Source organism: Lipotes vexillifer, unplaced genomic scaffold (assembly GCF_000442215.2).
Source record: "Lipotes vexillifer unplaced genomic scaffold, Lipotes_vexillifer_v1.1 scaffold977, whole genome shotgun sequence".
Classification (NCBI taxonomy): domain Eukaryota; kingdom Metazoa; phylum Chordata; class Mammalia; order Artiodactyla; family Lipotidae; genus Lipotes; species Lipotes vexillifer.
The window spans coordinates 3,294,642-3,319,384 of record NW_006783088.1 but is presented as its reverse complement, the minus strand read 5'-3'; the positions used below and the strand labels follow the sequence as shown (position 1 = coordinate 3,319,384).

The 24,743-nt window shown below is 40.8% G+C and overlaps 1 protein-coding gene across 2 annotated transcripts in view; it reads right to left on the bottom strand.

Moving 5' to 3' along the window:
- The window catches only part of AMBRA1 (autophagy and beclin 1 regulator 1), a 147,787-nt gene that overhangs the window by 35,699 nt on the left and 87,345 nt on the right, over positions 1 to 24,743 (bottom strand). For both annotated transcript variants that reach the window (XM_007455776.1, XM_007455777.1), the window contains one exon: positions 8,503 to 8,613. In XM_007455776.1, coding sequence (XP_007455838.1) covers positions 8,503 to 8,613 — 111 coding nt within the window. The remainder of the gene's footprint in view (positions 1 to 8,502; positions 8,614 to 24,743) is intronic.

The window sequence follows — 24,743 nt, the reverse complement described above, 5'->3', positions numbered from 1 at the left end:
CAGCAGGAAATTTTCCTTTTCACTATCTCTGAGCCCTCAAATTTCAGAATAGGACCTCTTGCACAGAGCTCCAGATGACACTATATAAGCATTCCCAACGGCACCAATCACTACATCCTCTCTGGATGTGTGTGTGCCCCACACTGCTCAGCCCCTGGGTTTCTTAAGGTCCGTTCCGTCAGGGCACCCTGGTGACTAATGCTATTCTCCCATAAGAGTTCACTCTTAAAAACCACAGTGAATCTAATGAGCTATTTTTTTTTCCCATGAGAGCGGTTTCAAAATTATCTATGTTATATGAGACCTTATTCACAAATTTCTAAACGCTTTACAGATAGTAATTCATTAATCCTGTATCTCAACTAAGAGAAACAGGTGGTGACACTCTTTAGCCTAATTCTAGAAAAGAGTTAAATTCAATTAAGTCAGATGACCTCTTAACAACATAGTGGCTGCCGAATACATGAGTAAAACTGAGGGCCAGTGGCTCCCAGGCATGAGCTGTGCCAAAGCCAAACACTTCCCTCCTCTGGGAAGTATGCAAGGTTCAGAAACAAATCCTACAGATTCCCAACTGAACTCTGCTGACAGCTGAATCTACCAGATTCAGAACTGTAACTAGACTTTATTCAGACCAACCAAGAAAAGCAGTTAGAGTTAATTACAAGAGCCTCAGGTGAAAGTGACTGTCATTCTAGAGGGTAATACCATGGCAAGGAACACTGGCCACCATCAGACATATACGCCCTAAACTCATAGAATGCCAAGTATTTCCCAAGGCCAAAACTCTGAGAAAAATAGGGCACTTTTAAAAAGCAGAATTCTAACACCACACAGGGCTTAAATGAGGAAGAAAGGTGAGCCAAACTAAATGAGTCAATCTGGTTGCACATGATGCTTTTTGATCAGCTCAGGTTTTACAACAGCCATGATCAAAGGAAGTAAGAAGGAACACAGAAGGTGAATGACAGGAAGTTGTAGTCAGAACAAGTGGGCTTGTACAAAGAATGTTAAGGACAACCAAAAAGACCGTCTCAGCTCTGCTAGCAGCATACCCAATGCCTGTATTCTTCTGAATATTTGGTTTTTCTATCAAAGAAAATTTTCTCCAACTGGGGAGAAACAACATGCTTCAGAAGGATCAGAAGCCAATTACAGATGAGGCAACAGGTTAAAAGAGAACTATCTTTTTTACATGAACATCACTTTACAGAGATGGAAAATACACCTCTCAGAGTACTGAAAACAGGGGCAGGGGTGACTTTAGAATTATAGCCATACTCTCAAAGAATCACGGTATAATTTCCAAGAAAAAGACATGATAAAAAGAGCTAACATTTACTGACCATTTACTACAGAAAGTGCCAGATGCCGTTCAGAGTGCCTGACATGTATCAATGTTAACTAATTTAATTCTCCTAACAATCCTATGAGGTTGGTACTATTATAACCCTCATTTTATAGACAAGGAAACTAAGGTGTAGAGAGGTTAAGTAACCAAGGTCACACTGCTAGAAGGTGGCTGAGCAAGACTTGAACCTGGACATTGTAGCTGAAGAGTTCATTTGCTTAACCATCATAGGACAGTTGACAAAGAAAACGTTATCAAAGAACTACCTCTCCCTACGCTTGTGAAAAACAGGGAAGAAAAAAGCATCAGGTTCAGACCTTTAAAGTATAAAAAGTACCAAGTAATTCCAATACTATTTAAGCTGTTCCAGACAAAAAGAAAAACTTTCAAATTATATTTGTAACACAAGCATAACACTGATACCAAAACTCATAGATTTTATGAAAAAGAATAGGATAGATCCATCTCACAAATTTCAAGGAAAAAACTCTTAAGTAAATTATTAGCAAGCTACATGGAAAGAATTTAATGCTAAAGCATATACCATGAACCAGGTGGGGTTTATTCAAGGGATGTAAGGTTGGGTTCAATATTATAGAATCTATCAACATAATGATCTCGGGGCTTCCCTGGTGGTGGTGGTGAAGAACCCGCCTGCCAAAAAAAAAAAGAAAAAAAAAAGAACCCGCCTCCCAATGCAGGGGACACGGGTTTGAGCCCTGGTCCGGGAAGATCCCACATGTCACGGAGCAACTAAGCCCATGCACTGCAACTACTGAGCCTGCGCTCTAGAGCCCGTGAGCCACAACTACTGAAGCCTGCGAGCCTAGAGCCCGTGCTCCGCAACAAGAGAAGCCACCGTGATGAGAAGCCCGCACACCACAACAAAGAGTAGACCCTGCTCATCACAACTACAGAAAGCCCGTGCAGCAATGAAGACCCAACGCAGCCAAAAATAGATAAATTAAAAAAATTAATAATCAAGGGAAGTTTATTGGTACTATTGGGATTTAAAAATTAATTTAAGGTCAATTAAGTCTCCAGATACTTGTTTAAAAAAAACCATAATGATCTCATTATTAGGTCAAAGGAGAGAAAAAAACATGATCATCTTCACAGATGCTGATAAGGCAGGACTAAATTTAACATCTATTCTTTTTTTTTGCGGGGGCGGTTAGGGGGGAGTCCTAACCACTGAACCACCAGGGAATTCCGAGTATCTATTCTTGATTAAAAACTCACAATAAAATAAGAATAATGACTTACTTAAAACAATAAACTAGTTCTGGTTCAACCCAAAAGTCAGCAATATGCTTACTGGGAAAAAGCTAGAAGTTTTTCTACTGAAATGAGGAATGATATGAGGATGCCTGCTATTATTTAACATTGTTCTGATGGTAGCAGCCAATGCACTTAGACAAGAGGAAGAAATCACAGGTGTACAACTTGGAACAGAGGAGGTAAAATTAATACTATTTATAGATAACATACTTAGAAAACCCATGAGATTTAACTGAATAACAACTATAATTAGTAAACAAATTCAGTAAAATAGAAAATTTTGTTAAAGCTTGTAACAATAAACTTTAAAAATGTATAAAATTACACGAAGAAAACTTTAAAACATTCCTAAGACCACAAGAGAGACTTGGAGAAACTGAAAAATCATACCATGTTCTTACATAAGAAGATACCATAACAATATTGAGTCTCCTTAAGTTACTTTATATGTTTAATGTGATCACATTAATTACACTAACAGAATTTTTTCAGGGGGGTGAAGGGAAGAAGCGAGGTAGTTTTAAAGTCCATACAGAAAACCAAAATGTTCAAGCAGGCAAGAAATTTTGGATTAAAAAAATAACAAGAGGAGACTAGTCCTACCAGATTCTAAAACAGAGCCTCAAACTTAAACCAATTTGGTACTGTTACATGAATAATCAGACAGATCCCTGGGACAGAAGAGACAGAATAAATACATGTAAATACTCAACAGGAAATTAACAGGATGAAAGTGACATCCCAAATCAATGGGGACAAATAGATCATTTTATAAATTGGTTGCGACAAATGAGTAGCACGTGGGAGAAAAGTTGGATCATACTCTGCTTATTTAGGACTAGGTTAAACTTCTGATGAATCAAAGATTTAAAGGAAAAAACTAAAATATAAAAGTACTAACTGATCTTCTTGATGCTGCCACAAAATCCAGGAACCATAAAAGGAAAGTTGGATAATTCTGACTCTACTTAAAATAAGCTCTATGACAAAAATAACCTTCAGCAGAGTCAAAAGACAAATGACAACCAGGAAACTCCTATTATGAGTTAATTTTCTGATTTATAAAGAGCTCCTGTAGAACTGGTAAGGAAAAGATCAACAACACAATAAAAAAAAAAATAGGTAAAGCACAGAGACAAGCCAAGAAAAGGCAACACGTGGCTAAATGTATGGAGAGCCACACAAACTGGTTTATAATACGAGAAATACAAATTTAAAATACCTACATACTATTTTTTTTTTTTTTTTTGGCTACACCACACGGCTTGCAGGATCCTAGTTTCCCGACCAGGGATTGAACCCTCGCCCCCAACAGTGGAAGTGCAGAGCCCTAACCACTGGACTGCCAGGGAAGTCCCACCTACATAGTATTTTTTACCATCAGTTTTGTAAATACCCCAAAATATGATAGCACATTCTACAAGCAAGAGTTTAGGGAAACATGCTCTCTCATGAACCACAAGCGAGTGTATAAATTGGTATAATCTCTACAGAGGGTGATTTAGCAGTATCTACCAAAATCATGAATCTACATATTCTTCCTCCCTACAATTCCATTTCTAGGAATTTATCCTATGATATACTTGCACATGACAAACTGTGGCATGGTTTGTATAGCAAAAGACTGGAAACAACTTAAAAGTTCCTCAGCAGAGGGGCTTCCCTGGTGTTCCTGGGGTTAAGACTCTACACTCCCAATGCAGGTGGCCTGGGTTCAATCCCTGGTTAGGGAACTAGATCCCGCATGCTGCAACTATAGATTCTGCATGCCACAACGAACATCCCATGTGCCACAACTAAGACCCGGAGCAGACAAAAAAAAAAAAAAAAAAAAAAAAAATTCCTCAGCAGAACACTGGTTTAAAAATAACTGGTTAAAAAATGGACAGTGGGGGGACTTTCCTGGTGGCAAAGTGGTTAAGAATCTTCCTGCCTCGTCCAGGAAGATCTCACATGCCGCGGAGCAACTAAGCCCGTGCGCCACAACTACTGAGCCTCCGCTCTAGAGCCCGCGAGCTACAACTACTGAGCCTGTGTGCCACAACTACTGAAGCCCGCACGCCTAGAGCCTGTGCTCTGCAACAAGAGAAGCCACCGCAATGAGAAGCCCGCGCACCGCAACAAAGAGTTGTCCCTGCTTGCCACAACTAGAGAAAGCCCACGTGCAGCAACAAAGACCCAACACAGCCATAAATAAATAAGTATATATACATAAACATATATATATATAAAGGACAGTGGGATACTAGGCAGCCATTAAAAAAGAATTGAGTAAATGCTTTATGTACTGATACGGAAAGATCACCAAGACAAAAAGTAAAGAAAGCAAGGTACAGAAAGAAAAGTATGTATAACATGCTACCATTTAGGTTAAGTAGAGGTGGAAAAACAAACATTTGCATGTACTTGTATATACATATGATATCTTTGAAGAGGTATGCAAGACACTGCTCATTGTGGCTGCCTATGGGGTGGAGTAGTGGGTAGCTGGGAGCAGGGTTGGGAAACTTTTCACTGTATATCCTTTTATATTTTAAAAATCTTTGGTAAATGTATTTCAGATTATAATAAAAGAAACGAAGCAAATAAAATAACGAAACAAAGTACCTAGGGAAAATTATGGCAAACACCTGGGCCAGAAATCTATAAACAAGCAAACAGTATTTAATAAGGGAAAAGGTAGATTGCATTTGATTTCTAGTAAAGAATAGATTATTGAACATGTGGCTTAAAAGCACTTAGAAAAAAATGATTGCTACTGAGGTTTCACTAAGATCAGGACATGAAAAACTGAGCTCATTTTCATGGTCTGATAAGGATACCAAGATTGGCATACTGGGAAATGCCATAGAAGTGGCTATCTTGATTACTTTAAGGTATCTGACCAACTCTTACAATACCCTATAGACAAGATAGAAAAATATGGGCTTTACATGCGAACAACTAAGCCTAGGAGCAAATTCGTGAACCAAAACTGACACAGAGCAAGCCCACAGGAACATACCACAACGCTTGGTGCAAAGTCCTGACTGATGCACTAGTTTTGCTAGCAATCCGAAGTTAAGACAGAGGGGGGACTTCCCTGGTGGCACAACTGGTTAAGAGTCTGCGCTCCCGGGACTCCCTGGTGGCACAGTGGTTAAGAATCCACCTGCCAATGCAGGGGACACGGGTTCGAGCCCTGGTCCAGGAAGATCCCACATGCCGCGGAGCAGCTAAGCCCATGTGCCACAACTACTGAGCCTGCGCTCTAGAGCCTGTGCTTGGCAACAAGAGAAGCCACCACAATGAGAAGCCCACGCACCGCAACGAAGATTAACCCCTGTTCACCACAACTCGAGAAAGCCCTTGCACAGCAACGAAGACCCAATGCAGCCAAAAATAAATAAATAAATAAACAAATAAATGTATTTATTAAAAAAAAAAAAACAGTCTGCACTCCCAATGCAGGGGGCCTGGGTTCGATCCCTGGTCAGGGAACTAGATCCCACATGCGTGCCGCATCTAAGAGTTCTCATGCCTCAACTAAGGAGCCCGCCTGCCGTAACTAAGACCTGGCACAACCAACTAAGTAAATAAATAAATATTTTTTTAAAAACCAGAAAAACAAAGTAAGACAGAGGGACTTCCCTGGTGGTCCAGTGATTAAGAATCCACCTTCCAGTGCAGGGGACTCAGGTTCGATCCCTGGTCGGGGAACTAAGATGTTACATGCCTCGGGGCAACTAAGCACTCCCACCACAACAAAAGAGCCCTCATGCTGCAACTAAGACCCTATGCAGCCAAAAAAAAAAAAAAAAAAGAATGAAAGTACTTAGTGTTAAAAAAAAAAGAGAAAGTATGTTTATCAAATTAGAAGATGATGTAAGGTTGGGAGAAAAAGGGCTGAATCAAAGTTCAAAAAAATGTTGAGAGGCAGGAACTAAGAAGAGCAATTGACACTACTAAGATAAAACTTAACAGAAACAAATACAAACCTTTGGTTTTTAAGACATTCGAACTGCACAAGTAAGTATAGGACAGTAAAGTCTTGGTTTATTAATAGTTATCAAGTATTTTTTAAATAAGTAAATACATTTATTTATTATTTATTTATGTTTGGCTTCATTGGGTCCTTGTTGCTGTGCACGGGCTTTCTCTAGTTGCGGTGAGCAGGAGGTACTTTTCATTCCGGTGAGCAGGCTTCTCACTGCGGTGGCTTCACTTGTTGCAGAGTGTGGGCTCTAGGCACGTAGGCTTCATTAGTTGCAGCACATGGACCCAGTAGTTGTGGCTTGTACGCTCAAGAGTGCAGCCTCAGTAGTTGTAGCGCATGGGCTTTGTTGCTTCACGGCATGTGGGATCTTCCTGGACCAGGGATCGAACCAGTGTCTCCTGCATTGGCAGGCAGATTCTTAACCACTGCGCAACCAGGGAAGTCCCATCAAGGAATTTTAAGCGACTGCAAACTCAATAGTGGCTTCAGAAAAAGCTGCTGAAATCTTAAGCTGAACTAACACTGTCCAAACCATCATTGTACTCTGTTTTGGACAGCTCTCATCTGGAGTGTTCTCCGTTGTTCTGCCACCTCAAAGCTTAAAGGGGAAATGAGCAGAACTGTCAAGGATTTGAAAACCATATGGTAAAAGGAATCTCAGGAATTCTGGCCCAAAAAGAATGATTTAAAGGGAAATGGCAGTTTATCTTCAAATAGCTCGAGAACTGTCGCTTATAAGAGACGTCATTAAACTTATTCTATGGAGATTCAGAGGTAGAACTAGGATCAATGGGAGGAAGTGACAGCAAGGGAAATGGTGGCTGGGTATAAGAAAAAACATTTGAACAGGAATTTAGCAGTGATGGACTAGGGCCAACTCATCAGACAGTGTGACCTATCTGAAGTGTTCAAGCAGAGGCTGAACCACTACTTCCCAAGGATGTGTGAGAGTCCGTCATCAGATAGAAAGTGAAATGAGATGTCTAAAATGCTGTGATAGGGTTTCCCTGGTGGCGCAGTGGTTGAGAATCTGCCTGCTAATGCAGGCGACATGGGTTCAGGCCCTGGTCCGGGAAGATCCCACATGCCGCGGAGCAACCAAGCCCATGCACCACAACTGCTGAGCCTGCGCTCTGGAGCACACGAGCCACAACTACTGAAGCCCGTGTGCCAAGACTGCTGAAGCCTGAGTGCCTGGAGCCTGTGCTCCGCAGCAGGGGAGGCCACCGCAGTGAGAAGCCCTCGCACTATGGCGAGGAGTGGCCCCCACTCGCTTCAACTGGAGAGGGCCCGCACACAGCAACGGAAGACCCAACGCAGCCAATAAATAAATAAATAAATAAATTTTTAAAAAAATGATGTGGTTTCAATCGAACAACTGGGACATGGGATTGAGGACTCATAGAAGCTGGGAAAACGGACTGACAGACAGACATGTTTGTAAATCACACATCAATCGGGCCACTCCCTTTGTTCTATTCAGATCTAGATTAATAAATGAGTTTATCATCACTGTAGTCTTTCCTCAAGGGTCTGGCTCTCAGTTCCTACACTCCTTTCTCCTTCTCTTCCTCTCAGTTCCACCCAAACTTCTAGGCTTGGGACAATGAACTACTAGTCGGTAAACTCCTGGGGCAGATATCTTCATTTTGGTGTCCACCTTAGCATTGTTCTGATCACTGTACCAAAGCATTGTTCACTGCTCAGGGTGGGTGCTCAATACACATTTGTTGAATTGCTTAACGAGAGTCAGAGAAGAACTGCAGAAATGGCACACGGCAGTCAGCTGCTCAACGAGGCGATGAAAAATCCAGTGCTATATGGGTTTCTGAGCTCTGGCTCACCAGTAAGAGTCAGGCCTTCCACCAGTATCCCCAGTTCTACCTTGGCTTACCATTACTGATTTCTGGGAGGTCAAACTTAGTGAAGTCCCACCACTGGAGCCGGTAGGTAGTATTGGCAATGTTACTGGCCACGGCAGACTGTCCATCACCAATCACTGCCCCTGGTGGGGGAGAAGACAAAGAGAGCACATTATATTGTTTATCTATATGTTTCCATTGCAAACATGAGACAAAACTAGGATTAGTAGAAGAGGGAGAAAAGGAAGAATCACAACTAAGGCTGAAGAAAGCTGACAAGTCCTATCTGTCAAGTCTCTATCTCAAAGAGAAACCAGACATGTTTCTCAAGAACAATTCTACATGTAAACATAGTATAATACAATATAATATAGTATAGTATAGTATAATATAATATAAATCAGCCCCCCTTCCCATTATTACGTAATATTTACTAAGTGCCAACAATGTGGCACGTACTGTATATATCCTATCTGGTAGGCTCACAATCTAAAGAGACAAATGGGTGTTCATAAAAATTCTGGGAAAGAAACATGAAAAATGGTAGGACACCATTAACACAGAAAAGCATTCAGTCCCTGGATGTCTTTGTGGTAAGCAGCACCCTTTGGGAGAAAGCATCTCCTTTGTATATGACCTTCCTCCTAATAAAACATCTCAAAAGGAGGCTTCCCCCAGGGAAGAGGCAGCCAGCATTCAGCTGACAGGATAGAGAGAGACAGCAAAGAACAAATGAGGTAATATTTGTTAATCTCTTCTGGACCTCTGGCATGTAACACAATAGAAATTTATGAGCCTAGCTTTTCCACCTCAGAATATTTTTATTAAGGCAGTATTTTATAACTCCTGCCCTGCCCCACCCGAGGAGAACTTCCTTGAATCCAGATTCACTTGTAACATCTCACAGTTTAACTTTCCCTGAGACATACACTTCTGTATGACATTTTTTTCCTTGGTAACCAATTAAATAAAAAAGGGATTTTTTTAAAACAGGGTGACACTTTAATTTGCAGTTGTATTTCATTTTACTTGAACATGTCATCTCTTCCTCCTCCTCCTTCCGAGGTGCATTTCATACACACCCACCCTTCTGATCAGACAGAGCCAAACCCTCTTGGGAGAATAGAACATTCTTATGTGCTACACAACCTAAATGGTATTCTCTGCTGCAAATCAACTCTGACTTTGAGAAACTGAACTTGTTAGAGCTGACTAGCCTTGGAACAATGGACAGTTCTATACCCAGATTCTTCAGTATCACCATTTTCCTCCTCTGCATTTCACTGCAAGAGGGTCTTGTCTTTTTTTTTTTTCCCTCCTTTTAGAGCGCTGCATTTATTGCTCTGCTACTCCTGGTGTTTCCCTGTTCTTTCCTCAGATGGTCAAGAGGTTGTTCAGAGAGAAAATGTCCTCCATATAAGCTATGAAATATGAGAAAAGTAGTCTTCTCACTCTTCCCCAGTTGCTTCAGGCCATTGCATGAGAAGACTCTTTTTTAACATTAGTTTACTGATAGAGTCCTTGTCCCTGTTTCAATTTGTTAAGAAAGGTACAAACAATTCATTCCCAAGATGATGATACTTCTAGATTAACATATCGTCAACATGGGCAGGACTGCCCCCATGGGGGTGAAAACTGTTCATGGTGGGGGAAAAATCTTAGAGAGTACAATCCCCAGTCCCTGCCAAAGTACTGCAGTATATGAACAGATACACAGCATTATCTGTGATATTAAAATTTCATGGGAGGGGGGTGATTAGGGAAAAAGATGTCTAAAAAGGCTCCTTAGGAAGGTAATGATAAAATAAAGGTTGAGAAATACTGTTTTAGATAAACCAATACCATCCAAACAATACATTCTTTATAATCTTGCAGGTTCAAAGACATTGTTCAAAATGGTCATGATCTCTCTGAAGGCCTAAGAAAGACAGCATTTGAGGGTTCCGTCAATGACCCACTGACCTCAAATCCCTATTGAGGGGGCTTCCCTGGTGGCGCAGACGTTAAGAATCCGCTTGCCATTGCAGGGAACACGGGTTCAAGCCCTGGCCTGGGAAGATCCCACATGCCGTGGAGCAACTAAGCCCGTGCAGCACAACTGCTGAGCCTGTGCTCTAGAGCCTGTGAGCCACAACTACTGAGCCCACGTGCCACAACTACTGAAGCCCGCGCGCCTAGAGCCCGTGCTCCACAACAAGAGAAGCCACCACAATGACAAGCCCACACACCGCAACAAAGAGTAGCCGCCGCTTGCCACAACTAGAGAAAGCCTGTGCACAGCAACGAAGACCCAACGCAAAAAAAAAAAAAAAAAATCCCTATTGAGGGCCCTGTGGCATATCACTTAAATGAGGTAAATATATGCCTTTGCTTAAACTTTACAGAAAATTCTGTAATAATGACATCTAACTTGGGAAATTTTGCTGAACCTCTGGGTCATGAGGAGGGTAAGCTACCTATAGGACTTTCTTTTTGTAAATAAATAAATAAATTTATTTATTTATCCATCTATTTATTGCTGTGTTGGGTCTTGGTTGCTGCGTGAGGGCTTTCTCTAGTTGCGGCGAGCGGGGGCTACTCTTCGTTGCGGTTTGCGGGCTTCTCATTGTGATGGCTTCTCTTGTTGCAGAGGATGGGCTCTAGGTGCGCGGACTTCAGTAGTTGCAGCACGCGGGCTCAGCAGTTGTGGCTCACGGGCTGAAGAGCACAGGCTCAAGCAGTTGTGGCACACAGGCTTAGGTGCTCTGCAGCATGTGGGATCTTCCTGGACCAGGGATCAAACCCATGTCCCCTGTATTGGCAAGTGGATTCTTAACCACTGTGCCACCAGGGAAGTTCCCCTATAGGACTTCCTTAATAGGAACTTTCTTGAGTTTTCTAGGCGTCCTTGATAATGAAAATAACTTTTAAAATTCCAAGGTCCACTACTCAGGAAAGAATTATTCAGTTTTATTTGGACCCAGGCTCAATTCCATTGAGTTTATGAATTGTTCCTCTGGCTTGCTTATCTATATCTAGATGGTTGATATAAACCTCTGACCACCAGTCTCTCTCAAATGATTTTAGTTCCTTATAATTTCCTCCAACTTTTAATAGAAAAGCATATAACCCAAAATGGAAGAAGGCAAGTTGATTTTCTTAGTATATGATGAAAGAAATGCTAGTTCCTAAGACAGGATACGAAAAAAATTGAAAAAACAAACCCCATATTGTAGGAGCTTAAAATCTGGGGGAGAGGACGAGAGCTACAAACAGGAAAACAGTTAAGGAAAATACCAGATGCTTTAAGAGCGCTGTGGATATATCTGCAACTGGAACAGAAATGACTGAGACTCCAACTCACAGCTCCAGAAGCATCCTGTATATCCATGCCTCAGGAAACGTCTTCTGGAAAACAGCTGTGCAATAAAATAATCATGTATGGTTGTACTGTGTGGAAGAGACTAGGGAGGTATTCTCTGCCAGTGGTGCCAGAGTGTTAAGGAGGAATGGGGCCTGGCAGCAGGGAGAGTTGATTTTCAGTGCCACGTAAACATAGATTAGGGAGCTAAAGATGCCAGCAACAGATTAGAGTATTGTCACCAGGTTCTCTTCTGTAAGAGCTGCAGGCCAGCTGAGCCTGTCTCTCAAGAAACATCAGGAAGAAAAAGTATCACCCTATTAAAAAAAAAAAGCCCAACCATTTAACAGGCCTCTGGCTACCAAGCTCAAGGTATAGGAAATGTGCCAGAATGAATTAATGGACTGACCCACAAAGTATTTACATAGGAGGCACTTAGCCTTGTAAACCAAATCCTGACAGAATGCTGAGGGATTTCTGAGGGATCAAGGTTTTCTCAGTAATAACAGAATGGAACAAGCTAGACTCAGGGTTTCTCAACCTCCACTATTGATATTTTGGGTCAGATAATTCTTTGTTTAGGGGGTAGGGTGGGTCTTGTGCACTGTAGGATGTTTAGCAGTACCCCGGCCTCTTCCCACTAGATGCCAGTAGTCACCCAGTTGTGACCACCAAAAATGTATCCAGACATTGTCAAATGTTCCCTGGGGATCAAAATCATTCCTGGTTGGGGAACTCCAAGTTAGATAAATACAGCCTACATTTTACTCCAAGATAGGTGCTCTTAGGAAGCACTACTACTGGAATGCTTGCTGCTGAAGGCACCAAAACTGCTGGAGATACTGATTTTGGAAAGAAACCAATAAAAGGCACAGCATTATACAAATATTCCTTTAGCAAACTTCCATTTTTCCATTTCTGCCATGGATTAGAGTTTGGCTTGAACTGGGATCTCATGTGTCTGTTTTTAACATTTTTTTCTGAGAATATGGGCTTCAGAATCAGATGGACCCGATTTTGACTCTTCCTGCTAGTACCTATATTAGTATCACTCTGTGTAAATCAATCTCTCTGAACCTCAGTTTCCTTATCTGTAAAAAGATAATAAAAATACTTTCAACTTATAGGGCTATTTGGAAAACTTACTGAAATAATAAATGTAAAGTGATGGCAAATAGTAAGTGTCTAATAAATGACCACCATTAAAATTACTTAATCATTTACTCCAATCTCTGTATGCTTCTCCTCTATAGGTATAGCTCTGGAGTCAACAGCTCACAGACAGAGGTTCTTTTGTAAGAGACTGGCCCAAATAATGTGCCAGGACCAAGGAAGAGAAGCACTTCATTTCAGAATTAAGAGCAAATGCATAGGACCCAGACTCCTTAGTAATGTTCTCCTTGAAAAACAGCTTGGGCCAAGATAGACCACATTCTGGTCCACAAAACACACTGTAACAAATTTAAAAGAACTGAAATCATACAAAGTATGCTGTCAGAACACAAGGAAATTAAACTAGAAATCAGTAACAGAAAGATAACTGGAAAAATCCCTAAATACTTGGAGATTAAGCAACACACTTTAAGTAACACATGGCTCAGAGAAGACACTGCAAGAGAAATTTTAAAATATTTTTTTTCTTTCTTTCTTTCTTTTTTTTTTTTTTTTTGCGGTACGCGGGCCCCTCACTGTTGTGGCCTCTCCTGTTGAGGAGCACAGGCTCCAGATGTGCAGACTCAGCGGCCATGGCTCACGGGCCCAGCTGCTCCACGGAATGTGGGATCCTCGTGGACTGGGGCATGAACCCGTGTCCCCTGAATCAGCAGGCAGACTCCCAACCACTGCGCCACCAGGGAAGCCCTAAAATATTTTTAACTAAATGAAAATACAACTAATTAAAATTTGTGGGATGTAGCGAAAGCACCGTTTAGCGGGAATGTTACTGCTTTGAATGCACATACTAGAAAAGAAGAAAGAAGAAAGATCTAAAATCAATAATTTAAACTTCCACTTTAGGAAACAAGAAAAAGAAGAGCAAATTAAATCCAAAGTAAGCAGAAGAAAAGAAATAATCAAAATTAGAGCAGAAATTAGTGAGACTGAAAACAGGAAATCAATAGAGAAAAAAAATCAATGAAATCAAAAGCTGGTTCTTTGAAAAGACCAATAAAATCAATAAACCTTTAGCCAGGCTAACAATAAAAAAGAGGGAAGATACAAATTATTAATACCAGAAATGAAAGACAAGCTATCACTACTGATCCCATGGACACTAAAAGGATAGTAAAGGACTATTATGAACAACTCAAGGCCCACAAGTTTGATAAGCTAGGTGAAATGGACCAATTCCTCGAAAGACACAGACTACCAAAATTGACACAAGAAGAAACAGATGATCTGAATAGGTCTATATCTATTACACTGAATCAATCATTAAAAACCTCTTAAGACAGAAAGTGCCAGGCCCAGGTAGGTTCATTGGTAAATTCTACCAAACACCTAAGGAAGAAATTACACCAAATCTCCATAATCTCTTCAAGAAAACAGAAGTGGGACTGCTTCTGAGGCCAGCACTACCCTGATACCAAAACTGGACAAAAACATTGAAGAAAGGAAAACTATAGTCTAATATTTTTTATGAACACAGAAGTAAAAATGCTCAACAAAATGTTAGCAAATCGAATATAATAATGTATAAAAAAAAAAGTTATACACTATGACCAAATGGGGATTTATTCCAGTAGGCAAGGCTGGTTAAACATTTCAAAATCAGTTAATAATATGATACATCACATCAACAGGATAAAGAAGAAAAATCATATGATCATATCAATAGATACAGAAAAGGCACCTGACAAAACCTAAAACCTATTTTTTTTTTTTTTTTTTTGCGATATGTGGGCCTCTCACCACCGTGGCCTCTCCCGTTGCGGAGCACAGGCTCCGGACGCGCAGGCTCAGCAGCCATGGCTCACGGGCCCAGCTGCTCTGCGGCATGTGGGATCTTCCCAGACCGGGGCACGAACCCGTGTCCCCTGCATCGGCAGGTGGACGCGCAACCACCGCGCCACCAGGGAAGCCCTAAAACCTATTTCTGATAAAAACTATCATCAAACTGGGAAGAGTGGGGAACTTCTCAAGTTGATAAACAATGTCTACAAAAAACCCATAGCTACATTTAAAGGTGAGAAACGACAGCTGACCCTAGAAAAACATATGCGTTTGAACGATGTGGGTCCATTAACATGCAGATTTTTTTCAATAAATACGTATACAGTACTACATGATCTGCAGTTGGCTGATTCCAGGGTGTGGAACAGCAGATACGGAGGGCTGACTGTAAAGTTATACATGGATTTTCAACTGTGCGGGGGTCAGAGTCCCTTTCTCCCCACATTGTTCAAGGGTTAACTGTATATGTTTTCCCCCTAAGACTGGGAACAAGCAAGGATGTCTCCTCTCACCACTCCTCTTCAACACTGTACTGGAAGCCTACTTAATGCAATAAGACAAGAAAAGTAAGTAAGAGGTATACAGATTGGAGAAGAAAAAATAAAACTTTCTTTGTTCACAGACAACATAATTGTTTATGTAGAAAATCCCAAAGAATAAAACAACAAACAAGCAAAAAACAAAACCTCCTGGAACTATTAAGTGATTATATTAAGTTGCAAGATAGAAGTCAACTGCTTTCCTATATGCCAGCAATGAATAAATGGAATTGGAATTTGAAGTTAAAAATATAATATCATTTATATTAGCACCAAAAAAATGAAAACCTTAAGTATAAATCTAACAAAACATGTACAAGATCTATCTGATGAAACAAATCACAAAAGATCTGAAAAAATATTGGAGAGATATTCCATGTTCGTGGATAGGAATATTTAGCACTGTTGTCAATTCTTCCCAACTGGATCTATAGATTCAATGCAATCCCAGTCAAAATCCTAGAACATTACTTTGTGAATATCAAAAAACTGATTCTAAAGTTTATCTGGAAAGGCAAAAGATCCAGAATAGCCAACACAATATGCAAAGAAAGAACAAATTTGGAGGACACTATCTGATGTCAAGACTTACTATAAAGCTACAGTCATCAGGATAGTGTGGCATTGGTGAAAGAATATGTCTGTTCCAGATCTATGTCTAGGCCTATTCTTGATCTATGTCTAGACCAATGGAACAGAAAAAAAGAGATGAGAAATAAACCCACACAAATATAGTAAACTGATCTTTGACAAAGGAGCAAAGGCAATTCAATAGAGAATTGAATCTCTTCAAAAACAGTACTGAAACAACTGGATATCCATATACAAAACTATAAAATAAACCTAGAAACAAACCTTACACTTTTCAAAAAATTAACTCAAATTGGATAGACCTAGACGTAAAACACAAAACTCTAACTCCTAGGAGATAATATAAGAGATAATCTAGGTGACCTTGGGCTTGGCAAAGACTTTTAAGATACAACACCAAAAGTACAATCCATGAAAAGAAAAAATTGACAAATTTTACTTCATTAAAATTAAAAACTTTTGCTCTGTGAAAGACACTGTTAAAGAGAATGAAGAGACAACAGTCTGGCAGAAAATCTTTGCAAAACACTTAACTGATAAAGGACTGGTATCCAAAATATACAAAGAACTCTTAAAACTCAACAATAACAAAAAACGCAATTAAAAAATGGGCAAAGGATCTAAACAGACACCTCACCAAAGAAGATATACAGATGGCACATAAGCATATGAAAAGATGCTCAACATCATTCCTCATCAGGGAACTGCAAATTAAAACAACAAAGAGAAACCACTACACGCTTGTCAGAATCGCTGAAATCCAAAACACTGATAACACCAAATGAGGAACAGGATGTCAAACAACAGAACTCCCATTCCTTGCTGGTGGGAATGCAAAATGGTACAGCCTCTTTGGAAGACAGTTTGGCAGTTTCTTGCAAAACTAAACATACTCTTACCATATGATCCAGCAATCATGCTCCTTGGTATTTACACAAATGAGTTGAAAGCGTTATGTCCACACAAAACCTACACAGAGATGTTTATAGCAACTTTATTTGTAACTGCCAAACCTTAAAAGCAACCAAGATGTCCTTTAATAGGAGAATGGATAAGTAAACTGTGGTACATCCATACAATGGAATATTATTCAGTTCTAAAAAGAAATGAGCTATCAAGCCATGAAAAAACATGGAAGAAATTTAAGTATATATTATTAAGTGAAAGAAGCAAAAAGCTATATATTGTATGATTCTAAACTATATGTCATTCTGGAAAAGCCAAAACTGTGGACACAGTAAAGATCAGTGGTTGCCAGGAGTTTGGAGGGGAGAGAGGAATGTACAGGTGGAGCACAAGGAGACTGTTTTTGTCACAGTGAAACTATTTTGTACGGTATTATAATGGTGGATCATGTCACCATATTTTTGGCAAAACCCACAGAATTTACAACACTAACAGTGAACCCTAATGTAAACTATGGACTTTGAGTGATAATGATGTTTCAAGGTTGGTTCATGGATTATAACAAATGTGTCACTCTGGGGCAGGATGCTGATGGTGGGGGAGGCTATGGGTGTGTGGGGAGGGAGGAAGGTATATGGGAACTGTCTGTACTTTCAACTTAATTTTTCTGTAAACCTAAGACTGCTCTAAAAAAAAGTCTATTAATTTAAAAAAAGAGAGAGAGAGAGACAGGCCAAGACTCTCATTCATGTTCTAGGAAACGGTGGAAAGAGCGGCTGTCCATAAGCATACTGTTAGTCATAGCAGTTCACTTTCTATCTCACAACCACAGAGCTCTTCTTCTGGATCCTCAGAGTAAAAGAGTAAATGAAGATTATTCTGACGAAAGACAAAATGAAAGGGAAAAGAAACTTGAATCCAGTGATTCTGGCCAACCATCAGAAAACAACCATGGAGGGCTTCCCTGGTGGCACAGCAGTTAAGAATCCGCCTACCAATACAGGACACGGGTTCGAGCCCTGGGCCAGGAAGATCCCACATGCCGCAGAGCAACTAAACCCGTGCACCACAACTACTGAGCCTGTGTTCTAGAGCCCGCGAGCCACAACTACTGAGCCCGTGTGCCACAACTACTGAAGCCTGCGTGCCTAGAGTCCATGCTCCGCAACAAAGAGAAGCCAGCACGGTGAGAAGCCCACGCACCACAACAAAGAGTAGCCTCCACTCGTTGCAACTAGAGAAAGCCTGCACACAGCAACGAAGACTCAATGCAGCCAAAAATAAATAAATAAATTTATATTAAAAAAAAACACAAAACCTTCTCTTCTTTAAAAAAAAAAGAAAGAAAGAAAAAGAAAACAACCGTGGCAAAAACCAAACTGCTAAGTCTCATTCTCTGAGTCCTATGTTCAACTTGCAGGCTGGAAGCCTTGGGAATGTGTCTAGGGATAAAATTTTAATAGTCATGACAGTCACATGGTAGGTGAGCTCTACCAAGTCTGCATACATCTTTCTACCTCTGCTTCTCTCAGACTCTTCTCTCCTGCTCCTTGGAAAGGAGAATCAGGGACCCTTTTTTCCAAAACAGCTTTTTAGGCTCTCTCCAAGACCTGTTCTAGGAGCAGGGATATGAAGAGTATGATTCAACAGTACAGTGAAAATATGGAACAATAGGAATCATTAGCAAATCTATCAGAAAAGCTAATTTGGGAGGTTAAAGAAGGGCAAGTTACAAAGAAGGAAGCGATTAAATTATATCTCAGTCCTATAAAATTGCTGCATTTGAGGCGGCCTAATTCAGAACAGCCGTCTGACTGCTGCTGCTGGGAAGACAGAATAAGAATGGGGCTGGGGGCGAAAACACGCATCAGCAGAGAAACACAGTTACTCTTCTTCTGCTTGGTTGTGATATGAAGCCAAGAACCAGCTTGCTAATTGGTCAGTAGAACTGAAACTAGAAACCCCAAGGCAGATCCAACTGAAGAACTAAGCAACTTTTCAAAATTCTTCTTAGAGAGCCAGCCACAAAAGACCACATATTGTATGATTCCATTTACATGAAATGTCTAGAATAGGCAAAGCAACAGTCAAAAAGTAGATCAGAAATTGCCTAGGGCTGGAGTGGGCAGGGGAAGTGGAGGGGGGAGGAGGAAGTGACTCCTAATGGGCAGGGGGTTTTTTACAAGGTGATAAAAATGTTCTGAAATACATAGATAGTGGCAATGATTGCACAACTCTGTGAATATACTAAACACCACTGAATTGTACACTTAAAATAGGTGAACAATACAGTATGTGAACTACATCTCAATAACGCTATTATTAAAAAACAGTATTCAATATAACTTTTGTTCAATTTATAAAGTAAAATATGGCAATTCCACTTTTGGTATCCCTTCACACTTCTTTAATAATTTAAGAGTATTGGTGAGCATCTTTCTGTTCCACATTTGTTTACTGGCTCATTTTATTTCTTTTACTGTGCACTGCTTACCCGTATCTTTTGTGTATTTTTATGTTTGGGTATTTTTAAGTTTTTTTTTTTATATAGATTGTCTGAGTTCTTTGTAAATAATAAATTGGTTTCTGTCCATGAAAAATAATTCTTAGAGCAACACAACACAGGATTATTTGGACATAAAAAGCATTCTTCATAAGTATATACTGAATGGCATCCTAGGAAGAACACTTATTCCTCTTTCCAGAAAGCTTTATTTAAATGCAGTCTTTAGGAACTTCCCTGGTGGCTCAGTGGTTAAGAATCTGCCTGCCAATGCAGGAGACACGGGTTTGAGCCCTGGTCCAGGAAGATCCCACATGCCGCGGAGCAACTAAGCCTGTGCGCCACAACTATTGAGCCCACACACCAAGAGCCTCTGCTCTGCAACAAGAGAAGCCACCGCAATGAGAAGCCTGTGCACCGCAACGAAGAGTAGCCCCCACTCGCCACAACCAGAGAAAGCCCACACAGCAATGAAGACCCAATGCAGCCAAAAATAAATAAATAAATATATTTTTTTTAAAAAATGCAGTCTTTAAATCTGTTCCATGAAGGAGTATATAACTAAGCACGCTGTTAACTCTCACTTTATCACCATTTTTAAAAATCTCATCCAAGATCATAGTCAACTATTCTATAGCCTGGGGACCTGGAAAGAGTTCCTGGTGGCAAATAACAAGACTTCCTCCAAGGGTAGATGTTTCTCTTAGTTCTCATTTATGGTTTTGACATTGAGGAAAATGACCAAACTATATGTAGTTTGTTTAAAAATAACAGCTTTATTATGATATAATTCACATACCATATAATTTACCTAAGTAAAGCATATAATTTAAGGGGTTTTAGTATATCTCACAATTGTGCAACCATTATCAAAATCAAATTTACAACAACCGTCACTGCTACCTAATTTCAGGACATTTTCATCATTCCTTAGCTTCCAAAATACCTTACCCATTAGCAGCTACTCCCCTCCCCTCTGCCCCACTCCCTCCCTTGCCCTAAGCAAGGGAAGAGATTAGTGAATCTATTTTGTCTGTATAATTTTGCCTCTCTTGGACATTTCATATGAATGGAATCATACAATAAGTGGCTGTTTGTGTCTGGCTTCTTTCATTTAGCATAATTTTTTCAAAGTTCATCCATGTTTTAGCATTTATCAGTACTTCATTCCTTTTTATGGTCAAATAATGTTCCACTGTATGTTTTTATAACTGAACCACAGGTTCACATGAGATTAAGATAACAGTTTTTATTTATGGAAAACACACTGCATGGAACCTAGCAATCATAAAAGTGTTGAGGGAAACAGATTTATGTCCTTCCAAAGGAAGGAAAAAGTAGGCTTTCAAAGATCAATTCTGGGGGCTTCCCTGGTGGCGCAGCAGTTAAGAATCCGCCTGCCAATGCAGGGGACATGGGTTCGAGCCCTGGTCCTGGAAGATTCCACATGCTGTGGAGCAACTAAGCCCGTGTGCCACAACTACTGAGCCTGCACTCTAGAGCCCCCGTGCTATAACTACTGAGCCTGTGCTCTAGAGCCCGTGAACCACAACTACTGAGCCCACGTGCCACAACTACTGAAGCCCACACGAAGCCACCGCAATGAGAAGCCCGCCTGCTGCAACAAAGAGCAGCCCCTGCTCACCACAACTAGAAGAAAGCCCACGCGAAGCAATGAAAACTCAATGCAGCCAAAAATAAATTAAAAAAACAAAACAAAACAATTCTGAATATATCACCTATAGCTGAAGTGAGTCTTTGCTTTTCTGTGAGGCTAAAATAAAAGATAAGAGGAGTATTAGGGGACATCATTTTCTGTAAAAACACAAAAATAAAACCCCACTACTCTGTTCTCTGTATCTACATGTTTGGTTTGGTTTGGTTTGTTCACTTATTTTTGTTTTATTTTTTATATTCCACACATGAGACTTATATAATGTTATAAACCAATGTTACCTCAATAAAAAATAAATTAAAACAAAAAAAGACCCCCAAAAATATCATGTGGGTGACTATAATTATGACATAGGAAATATTCTCAGTAAGGTATGTGGTCTATCAGACTTAGGCTGTTTAATAACTGCTCTAACTAGTCACTGAAACTGATGTTGAGATCAACCATTATACAATAAAGGTCCAAAATATTTATATATATATATAATTTCCCCCTCCCCCAGCTTCACTGTGCAGCTTGCAGGAACCTGCGCCCTTGGCAGTGAAAGTGTGGAGCCCTAACCACTGGACCACCAGAGAATTCCCAGGTCTGAAACATATTTAACATAAATTAAAGGGTAAGTATTTTGTAGATACAGATGTCATTGACTATATGTGTCCCTTTTTTTGGGGGGGCTGCACCCTGCGGCTTGTGGGGTTTTTAGCTCCCCAACCAGGGATCGAATCTAGGCCCTAGGCAGTGAGAGCACAGAGTCCTAACCACTGGACCGCCAGAGAATTCCCGACTATACGTGCTCTTAGCAGGAATCGGGTACCTAAACCAACATAATTTTATTGTCCAGTAAACTCCTAAAGGCTCTAAAACTCCTGCTCATAAAAACAAGGGTAGCATTAGTCCACATACAAATCATGAACTTTAGGAGCAGACCAAAGAAAGATATTGTTGAGGTCAAATGCATTAGATGAGGCCAACAAAATAATAAATTATATAGCCTGTGAACTCAACAAGGATATTAGTAAGGCCTGGAATACAGATACTGTGCAAGGAAGGGGAAAGAAACAGCTATGAAAGATTTCTACGCATCACAGTGTCATCAAAATTTTTCTCAAAACAACAATTCAAACCAGGATTATGTGGCCATAGCAGAGTAAGCTTTGTAACAGCCCAAGAGGAGAAAGAGAAATTAACCTGATGGTCATTAGGGCCAGAGCAGTGGATAGAGCCTTCGTATCTGGAGTAAGTAGTACACAGAATCTGATATTAGTTTTTAAAAATGTGGTAAAAAGCACATAACATAAAATTTACCATCTAAGCCATTTTTAAGTGTACAGTTAGTCACAGTTACAGTTCAGTAGTGCTAAGTATATTCACATTGTTGTGAAACAGAACTTTTTCACCTCACACTTACAAACCTGACACTCTATACCCGTTAAACAACTTCCCTTTTCACTCTCCCCCAGACCACAATTCTTTCTGTTTCTATGAATCTGACTACTTTAGATACCTCATATAAGTGGAAGCACGTACGTAGTATTGGCATTTGTTTTTAATGTGTCTTAAAAGAGAGAATGTACAGTGCTTCCCTGGTGGTGCAGTGGTTAAGAATCTGCCTGCCAATGCAGGGGAGATGGGTTTGAGCCCTGGTCCGGGAAGATCCCACATGCCGCAGAGCAACAAAGCTCGTGCGCCACAACTACTGAGCCTGAGCCCTAGAGCCCGCGCATCACAATAACTGAAGCTCATATGCCACAACTACTGAAGCCCGTGAGCCTAGAGTCCGTGCTCCGCAACGAGAAGCCACCGCAATGAGAAGCCCGCGCACCGCAACAAAGAGTAGCCCCTACTCGCTGCAACTAGAGAAAGTCCGCACACAGCAACGAAGACCCAGTGCAGCCAAAAACCACACAAACAACGAAGACCCAACACAGCCAAAAATGTAAAAAAAAAAAAGTAAAATAAAATAAATAAATTTATATAATAAAAAGAATGCACAACTAGTAGATAGCACACACAAAGTCATTCACAGACATGGTGTGAAATCAGTCATATTCAAACCTACAGGTGGTCCTTAGGTCTGATGGGAGAATGTAACTTCTAGGCCTGGCATGGCCATTTCCCTTTTTCCCCTAAAAAAGCCATTAAAAAAAAAAAAAAAAAAAGTCATTCAAAGAGGTCAAACAGAGCACAGGGCTCATGCCAATAGACCTAGAAAGCTCCAGAAAGTCCAACGGTGGTGGGGCTGCCACAAGACTACTTTGCTTCCCAATTCAGAGATCGTCAATGATTAAATCACGGTGCCTTGATGGTACCAATGTCAGCAGGAGTTCAGCAAAGCATCACCAGCCTAAAGCAAAGGAGTAAGCTGCTCTTCACTGGGTCCTCACTCCTTCCTCCTATCACATTAAAACCCAGGATTAATCTTGACTGTTGGCAGGGTGACTGGTACCTGCTAGCTCTCTGAAGTCAAGCTAAGATGCTCCTGTGTGGGTAGATGAAGACGCTGAGGCCTGTTTTCATCACCTATTCTGTAGACCTCCCCTTCTTCGATATGTATGTCCTAATGAAGCAATTATCTACACTTACACTAATGATGTAATTGGGACAAGTAATTATGAAAGCAGAACATCCATTTTCAAAGAAATGAATATCATTACCTTTCTTCCACCCACAAACATTATTTAAGACAAACACAAATAAGCTCACAAGAACACATGCTACCGAAAGATATTTAGGAACAGCATTCCAAACCCCAATGTGTTCAGGAGAAACGGAGAAAAAAAAAGCCCAACAACCCCAAAACAAAAACAAAAAACCTTGCGTTGACTCCCACCAGGCAGGGATTTCCTCAAAGCCTCTACTTCTGACTGAAGACATGCAGGTGGATGAGAGTATTAAGAATTACTCTACCTCCACTTCCACATCCCCCACAACCTGGCATTTCCTATATTTAGGTCCTAGCAACCTCTGCTGCTGGAAGGACACTGGCTTAGGCAGGTCCCCGAGTGAAGCCAGGAAAGGAGTCCGGAAAGCTGTCATCATCTCACCGTTGCACAACGGGGCTGCTTACGGTGGGTGCCTGAGCAGCAGAGGGATGGGCAGAGATGGGGTGGGGGGAGGCGGGGAAAAGTACTGAGGGAGAAAGAGGTGAGAGAGAAAGATAAAAAGAGCGACTGACCGACTCAAACACTGAACAGCTCTCACCAATCACCTGTCTTAGGTTGCTGAGACTCCTGCAGCTTTTATTGTTTGGTGGAAGCACAAGTGAGAGGAATTGGACCAGAGGGTCTTGGGCTTGTCAGCAGCAGGAGGGAAACGACCTTTACTGCTGCAAAGAGGATGCAAATTTCAAAAGCCTAAAATCTGCAATGAAGGGAAATGGAAATGTGCTGAACGTGGGTTTGACTGGCAGCTTTCCTCATCTGCCGATCACAGGGTAATAAACACTGGGAGATGGCAGAAATGAAGACAAATGCTTTCAGCAGCACCATTCCCCACCCGCCCCTCCTCTTACGCCCCCACTCAGCACATGACAAGAGAGTTAAAGCAAGAAAATAAATCAGCTTCTCAACCAACTCTTTTGTTAAAACTTTCCTTACAGGCCACCTACACGTGAATTATTGCTCCATGAGCCTACATTCTCATTAGAAGGCCCAGTTTGTAAAGGGTGAAAAGCTCCTGTCAAATCACACCTGTACATTTCAGGGTATGGCATTACTGGGCTGAGTCAGTTGCGGCCAGCATATAAGAAAGAGGCCACAGGCTGCTCC